Raw genomic sequence first — 8,323 nt, 5'->3', positions numbered from 1 at the left:
TCCTCCCCTTCCTCCTCTGAGGAGCCTCTGCTGGTGTAGACCGAAGTGGGGCCTATGCAATGAGCTGTTAGCTAATGAGAGCATGAAACCTTCCAAAATTAAAAGGCATCTGGGCACCAAGCATCCAAGCCATAAAGATAGACAGCTGACTTTTTTAAAGGAAATGTCAATATCTGGAGGCCTCACAAGAGTCATTGAACAAGGTATGCACAGTACAAGAAAAGTAACTTTGCGCATCATACCTTGTGGCCCAGCATATTGCTAAGTGCAAAAAAGCCCACACCAGCGCAGAGGATCTCATACTCCCTGCTGCGATTGATATGTGCACTGAAATCGTGGGAGAGTCAGCCGCCAACAGATTCATAACCATACCCCTATCCAATGACACCATGAGGAGAATCCAGGACATGTCTGAGGACATATCGTGTCAGACATCATAGCGCAATACTGCAAATGGCCATTACCCACTGCAGCTTGATGAATCCACAGATGTGGCTAACCATGCAATTCTAATGGTCTGTCAGACACGCCTGGGATAGTAACTTTGAGGAGAAGTTCCTTTTTAGTGCTGATTTGCCCATCACCACCGCAGAGGCTGTCTTTAGCACAATGGATATGTACCTGGGCTCCGTAGGACTGGCCTGGTATCGGTTGCATGACGGGAAAGCACTACGGATTAGTAAAGCTGATCCTGGAGAGAGCACCGAGTGCGACGTGGAACCACTGCTTCCTACACAGGGAGGCTTTGGTAGCGAAGGACATCATGCCTGAGCTTCACGCCACTCTCAAGAATGTGATCAAGTGTATCAACTATATCAAAAAGAGTTCCATGAAAAGCAGGTGTTTCCAGGCCTTCTGCAGGGATATGGGGAGGGAGCACCAGCAGGTGCTTTATCATGCAGAGGTCCACTGGCTTTCCAGGGTAAACTTTTCGGACGCTTTTATGAGCTTTGAACATTTTGATTGTGAGGAATGGCTTGCGCAGGTTTGACTACCTGGCGGATATTTTTGATAATCTGAATTTGCTCAATGTGTCAATGCAAGGGAGGTGGCACAATCAATTTGAACAGATGGACAAAGTGTATGCCTTCAAGATTAAGTTTACCATTTGGGCAAATCATGTTTCTTTACAGGCTGAGTACACCGCTCACGTCGCGTGCGCGAGCTTTGAAAAAAACATTTAGTAATCTATATTATTCAATTATTGCATCCACACTGCTCGTGTGCGCCAACGAGCGTCTGCGTTGCAAAGGGCTAAAATAGAACTCATTCCTATTTCTGACGCAGATCGCGCTGCAAGTCCTGCCTCTCCCATCTCCTCATTGGTTTATAGAAGCAGGTACTCACGTGCCATCTCCTCATTGGTTATACCCACGTGGGTGACTGAAAGACGAACAAGGTCAGTGGCAGCAATGCACCTAATTTATGAAAGTTGCCAATCGCAATATAAAGTCAAGAGAAGAAAAAGCCTAGAAGGAGGAGAGATGACTAGAAACGATTCAGTTGACCGTTTTATGTGGGGATTAATTGTCGGAGTAGAGGACCTTGTGTATTTCAGGTAAAATAACAACTCAATGTTTATATCCCAGGACAAATTAGCTAGCAACAGCAAGCTGTGATTGCATTTTAGAAGTGGAGTAATGATTAAATACAGGAAATAGAGACAGCAAGAGACAGATTTCAGAGTTGTTTTTTTTACACATTTATTGTAACTGAATTAGATTGGAAGTTTCAACATGATCAAACAGTTTAATATGAATAAATAGGCAACTAAATAAATGTATCAATAAATATACTGAGGTTTGCATGAATACATTCGTTTGAGGGTCAAGTAGGATGTGACGTTATTCATTACGAAATCATTCCAATACAACCGGAATGCATGTAAATCTCATAATATGATTATAACAATGCAAGAAAAACACTTTATAAATAAAAATAAAATATAAGCTTAGTACATAGTACTTGGTTGTATATAAGAAACCGACTGTCTCTTCACTTAAAAAGTCTCATGGCACTCTAAATCTAGTGTTGTATTTCAACATGGATAGAAAATGATAGAATCCAGCCTATCAATCTTATAAATACTTATTTGGTTTGTATCTTGTAACAGTTCAGAATCCCAGAGTATTCATGGAATGATTCCCCCTCTTCATTTGTTGCTGTTGAGGAAAATAAAAGATTACGTTATTACAATATAATCAACAATGTCAAGTTGATTCAGAACTTTTTGTGAAGCTGGACAAGACAATTCCCTAAGCTTAGGATAATGAAAATTTAAGAAAATGTCACTTGAACCTAGACATATTTCTGTCAGGTGAAGCAAGTCATGCTGTATTTGCTGTGTATGCTGTATTTATGACATAATTTTGTCCAATCAAACTCTCTGTCATTTAACAGTCATCCTATCTGTGTGGTTTTAACCGGTCGGTTTACATCCTTAAACTCATACAGCCTATCTAGTACTTACTTGGCCAGCATCTTCTCAATGACCCTCTTGACCCAAGGAGCGCTGACATCCAGACAAATCTCCTGACCACTCTTGCTCAGAGTGGCACTGCAGGACAGACACACAGCACAGTCAGACAATCATGAAACCTGGTAATAACTACATTTTAGTGTCAGCATTAGCTAGTGAAATTGGATGGTAGTCAGGGAGTAGGACTGATTAATTGAAGTTATATATTTTTAAGTTAACATTATATAGTAACCACATTTAATGTCAACATCATATAATAGCCATATTTTACAGTAAGCATTTGCCAGTGTAATAGGACTACAATCAGGAAGCAGCAGGACTCACATGATCTCAGTGTCTCTGCAGTGCGAGCTGGGAGGGAACATCTCTATCTTCTTAATGAGTTTACCAATATGTCTGCTCTCCGTCTCAATGCAACGACATCGCAGGTCAGCCCCCACGCCTCTCAGACTCATCCCTGTTAGAGGTAAGAGGTCAAGGGTCAGCGGTAGAAGGAATACACAGGCATACACCATGATGACAAACACACTTTGTTAGTTAGAGAGAGGGAAAGAGAGTCATCCACGCATGACTGTAAGTTGCTCTGGATAAAAGCGTGTGTTAAATGGCATATATAAAGTATATATACAGTATATATTTCATATCTAGAGAGGGAGATGCAGATTTATTTGTATGTACAAAAAGATACAAGATACAGTACAGTATATAAAGGTAAATAGTAATCCTACCTTTATAACCATTATATTCATGTCCATTGGTGTCAATGCATTGAGTCAGAGTGATGTAGGTAATAATATAAACTCACCATCAGTAATGGTCAGGAGGGCCAGGAGCACAACAACAAGGCTGGCTGACATTCTGATGCTCATCTTGGAGTTACAGATGATCCTACTAGAAATCCTCTAATATAGTATGTTGTTATCTAGCTGGTAACAAGTATTGTTAAGTATTTTATTGTTATATCTTTCTCTCTTTGTCAGTCCAGTTGCGAGTTCTTTCTTTCTTTCTTTCTTTCTTTCCTTCCTTCTCTGTCTATGGTGAGTTTGAATCTGCCGCTGTGAGAAGAGAGCCGCTTTGTCTGCCACTGTGGGGAGAGAGCTGTTTTAAAGCCGAGTTCTGGAAGTGAGTCATTGTGGCAGATGGAAGATTGTGAAATCTGGGATTTGGCTGACTTTGAGGGCTTATTGAGGCAGGGAATTTCTCCCTTTAACTCATGAGTGACAGCAAGACACATTGACTTGATACCGGTACCCCCTGTATATAGCCTCATTATTGTTATTTTATTGTGTTAAAGTACATTCTTTTACTTTAGTTTATTTAGTAAATATTTTCTTAACTCTATTTTCTTAAAACTGCATTGTTGGTTAAAAGGGCTTGTTAGTAAGCACATCACGGTAAGCTCTACACCTGTTGAATTCGACGCATGTGACAAATGAAATTTGATTTGATTTTGATTTATCAACAGCTTTCTCATGGAACAACCTCTGTCACATCATACAGATGGAATAATGGCAAGTTAAAGAGTCATGACATTTTATGAAATGCTTGAGTTTTGAATGCATTGATGCTTCTTTACGAAACAGATGTATTTTTGAAACTATTCATATGAGTAAAGTGCACAGCGCTATATTGCTCCCTGACAACTTTGTATCAACACATTTAAGATGAGTACATTGGAATCCTAACTGACATTGACTAATAGAACATTTCTAATGCAACCTAGCTGTGGACAAATGGCTGAAAAATGCGTATTGTGTCACAAGACATTCGTCACACAGGATGGAACGTTTCAACAAAGAATCATCATCGCCAGTGATTAGGCTCACCGGATCACCAAACTTCTGAACCTAACTATGATATGAGGGCCAGTAGTTATCCTGACAGCCTGGCCACAGACCTTATTTATTTTATTCTACCATTGAAAGGGGCATGATATACTGTATGTTCGCTCACCTACTGTATGATGGGGAGTTTCAATGAAGACATAGTAGGGAAAAGCAGGCAGACAACACAATGCTTGAATTTAATCCAATTTAATTAAATTCAATAATCTTTTATTAAAAGTACTACATTTTATTGCAAGTAGGGTTACTTTACACCACCCGGGCCTCTAAAGCTGACTGATGTTTTATTTACAAAAATAGGCCTACCTAATAACACTTTAAATCATCATCCCTATGCATGCTTTACACCGAGTATAGAAAACATTAAGAACATCTGCTCTTTCCATGACATAGATTGACCAGGTGAATCCAGGTGAAAGCTATGATTCCTTATTGATGTCACTTGTTAAATCCACTTAAAATCAGTGTAGATGAAGGAGAGGAGACAGGTTAAAGAAGGATTTTTAAGCCTTGAGACAATTGCGATATGGATTGTTTGTGTATGCCATTCAGAGGGTGAATGCGCAAAACAAAATAGTTAAGTGCCTTTGAACAGGGTATGGTAGTAGGTGCCAGGTGCACCGGTTTGTGTCAAGAACTGCAACACTGCTGGGTTTTTCCACACTCAACAGTTTCCTGTGTGTTTCAATAATTGTCCACCACCCAAAGGACATCCAGCCAACTTGAAACAACTGTGGAAAACATTGGAGTCAACATGAGCCAGTATCCCTGTGGAACGCTTTCGACACCTTGTAGAGTCTATGCCTCGATGAATTGAGGGTGTTCTGAGGGCAAAACGGGGGGTTCCTAATCTTTGGTATACTCAGTCTATATCACAATCTCTGACTACACTTTAAATATAATGTTCTGTTATAAACATCACAGTCACTAAAACAGGAAGTGACAAACAATACAATTTAAGCAAACATTGAGTAACTGAAATTACATTCCTCCAGGCAGGGTGCCAGAGACTCAGCTTGCTGTGGGAACTAAACACATGAAAAAAATTCAACATGAACCAACACATCTGGGCCATACAACTACGACATCACACCACATACGACCATTCAGCCCCATCTATGAGAGGAAGTGTGTCTTTAAAAAAAATGTAATAAGATTGATGGGGTATTTTGTATAAACTCAGCAAAAAAAGAAATGTCCCTTTCAGGACCCTGTCTTTCAAAGATAATTCGTAAAAATCTAAATAACTTCACAGATCTTCATTGTAAAGGGTTGTAAAGACTGTTTCCCATGCTTGTTCAATGAACCATAAACAATGAATGAACATGCACCTGTGGAACAGTCGTTAAGACACAAACAGCTTACAGTCGGTAGACAATTAAGGTCAAAGTTATGAAAACTTAGGACACTAAAGAGGCCTTTCTACTGACTCTGAAAAACACCAAAAGAAAGATGCCCAGGGTCCCTGCTCATCTGCGTGAACGTGCCTTAGGCATGCTGCAAGGAGGCATGAGGACTGCAAATGTGGCCAGGGTAATAAATTGCAATGTCCGTACTGTGAGACGCCTAAGACAGCACTACAGGGAGACAGGACGGACAGCTGATCGTCCTCGCAGTGGCAGACCACATGTAACAACACATGCACAGGATTGGTACATCCAAAAATCACACCTGCGGGACAGGTACAGGATGGCAACAACAACTGCCCGAGTTACACCAGGAGCGCACAATCCCTCCATCAGTGCTCAGACTGTTCGCAATAGGCTGAGAGAGGCTGAACTGAGGGTTTGTAGGCCTGTTGTAATGCAGGTCCTCACCAGACATCACCGGCAACAACATTGCCCATGGGCACAAACCCACCGTCGCTGGACCAGACAGGTGTCGTGTCTTTGGCTATGCCGGATTAAGTGATATGACAAGCTATTCTATAAAATCGTTTCTGCGTAATTAATATTACCTGATTGAGCTAATCATGTAAATGTAATTAACTAGAAAGTCGGGGCACCACGAAATAATATTTATAGAGCTGTTATCTTCTGAATAAACTCTTAAAGACCTAATAATATTTTACAACGATAGCAGTCAATATTAATCGTCACCTTATTTCAGTCTCATCTGAAAGCTGTAAATTCTTGGTTATCTTCACGAACCCTGGCTAACAAGTTGAATCAGCAATAAAAAATTGGGTTTAATTATTTATTTACTAAATACCTAACTAATCACACAGAATTACACATACACATAATTAATCATAACTTGATTACAAATTACGTCATAAAGGAAAACGTCCCTAGCGGGCGGAACAGAAATGAGAGCTTGTTACACAAAAGAAAAGGGCTGGGTTTGAGTGAAAGAGCGGGAAGACTGAGGAACAAAAGGCGAAGCTGTGCTATCGGAAATACAATATCTTATGCATTCTAAATTACCGCCCATTTGGAAAAGGAAAATGCAATAAATATTTACTCTGAGCTGCGCTTCAGTAGGTTGGTGGTAGATGGAAGGTCGTGTTGCCAAACCGAGTCCTTTGTCCTTTGAAGAATGTCTCTGGTGGTCAACTGGATAGTTGTAGTAACGTCGTTGTGTGATAGACGGGATACTCTGTCTGTTCCTTCCTAACCCTCGTTTGCAGCTGCTGTTGCTAACTCAACGGCTAGGAGGTATCACTTCTGTAGTGAATAAGAGTTCAAAGTTCATACCATTCGCAACCAAAGCTCACGCTGATGTTGGCTTCGTTCTGTAGTTATTATCTGAACCATTCTGACATCGGACCGCCGTCCTCACATCCTCGGAACAGGAGGTTCAATTTTTGTCAATGGCTTATATAGTGGAGGGAGAAAAGGGGTGTGTTTCATAATTTACAACCCATGTCTCTTCACGTGGGCGGGCCACTGAGTCGGGCCTAATTCACTCATGAAAACCCAATTCTCACATTTTAGAAGCTAAAATCACATTTCATCCCATCACGAATAATTTCATATTCAAACATTTCAATTGAACAACAATTCCATGTGAATCCGATAACTCTGATGTGTTGACTTTCCACTGTAGAGTTTATGTCATTCTATCATTGATGAGAATGTGCCAGATGACAACCGAACTGACATAATATACATTAAGTACCACCGCATATGTTCAATTGGTCGGATTACCAGAATATAGTTAATTTCCCCCCAACTTCTGATGTTCCCAGAATCTCTATGTTAACCAAGGGGTTTTCTAATGTCACATCAGTAGAGTAGAGAGAGGAAAAAGGGGGGAAGAGGTATTTATGACTGTCATAAACCTACCCCCAGGCCAACGTCATGACACAGGACTGGCAAAAGTGATCTTCACTGACGAGTCGCGGTTTTGTCTCACCAGGGGTGATGGTCGGATTTGCGTTTATAGCTGAAGGAATGAGCGTTACACCGAGGCCTGTACTCTGGAGCGGGATTGATTTGGAGGTGGAGGGTCCGTCATGGTCTGGGGCGGTGTGTCACAGCATCATCGGACTGAGCTTGATGTCATTGCAGGTAATCTCAACGCTGTGCGTTACAGGGAAGACATCCTCCTCCCTCATGTGGTACCCTTCCTACAAGCTCATCCTGACATGACCCTCCAGCGTGACAATGCCACCAGCCAAACTGCTCGTTCTGTGCATGATTTCCTGCAAGACAGGAATGTCAGTGTTTGCCATGGCCAACGAAGAGCCCGGATCTCAATCCAATTGAGCACGTCTGGGACCTGTTGGATCGGAGGGTGAGGGCTAGGGCCATTCTCTCCAGAAATGTCCGGGAACTTGCAGGTGCCTTGGTGGAAGACTGGGGTAACATCTCACAGCAAGAACTGACAAATCTGGTGCAGTCCATGAGGAGGAGATGCACTGCAGTACTTAATGCTGCTGGTGGCCACACCAGATACTGACTGTTACTTTTGATTTTGACCCCCCCCTTTGTTCAGGGACACAAGTGGTGAGGCAAAAGCAACTGACTGTAGACCAAAGTCAACGAGTAAAGTCAGC

General features: G+C 41.5%; 1 protein-coding gene across 1 annotated transcript; it reads right to left on the bottom strand.

Moving 5' to 3' along the window:
* Positions 1 to 2,020: 2,020 nt before the first annotated feature.
* Positions 2,021 to 3,491, bottom strand: LOC129869204 (permeability factor 2-like). The gene is made up of 4 exons (XM_055943628.1): positions 3,285 to 3,491; positions 2,804 to 2,936; positions 2,471 to 2,557; positions 2,021 to 2,162 (listed from the first exon to the last, which is right to left on the bottom strand). Exons 1-4 carry the CDS (start codon positions 3,346 to 3,348, stop codon positions 2,153 to 2,155), a joined length of 294 nt encoding a protein of 97 aa, XP_055799603.1. The 5' UTR covers positions 3,349 to 3,491; the 3' UTR covers positions 2,021 to 2,152.
* Between the last annotated feature and the right edge of the window lie 4,832 nt (positions 3,492 to 8,323).

This window comes from Salvelinus fontinalis, chromosome 2 (assembly GCF_029448725.1).
Source record: "Salvelinus fontinalis isolate EN_2023a chromosome 2, ASM2944872v1, whole genome shotgun sequence".
NCBI lineage: Eukaryota > Metazoa > Chordata > Actinopteri > Salmoniformes > Salmonidae > Salvelinus > Salvelinus fontinalis.
Note: the sequence above shows the minus strand (reverse complement) of the source record. Positions and strands in the feature narration are given on the sequence as shown.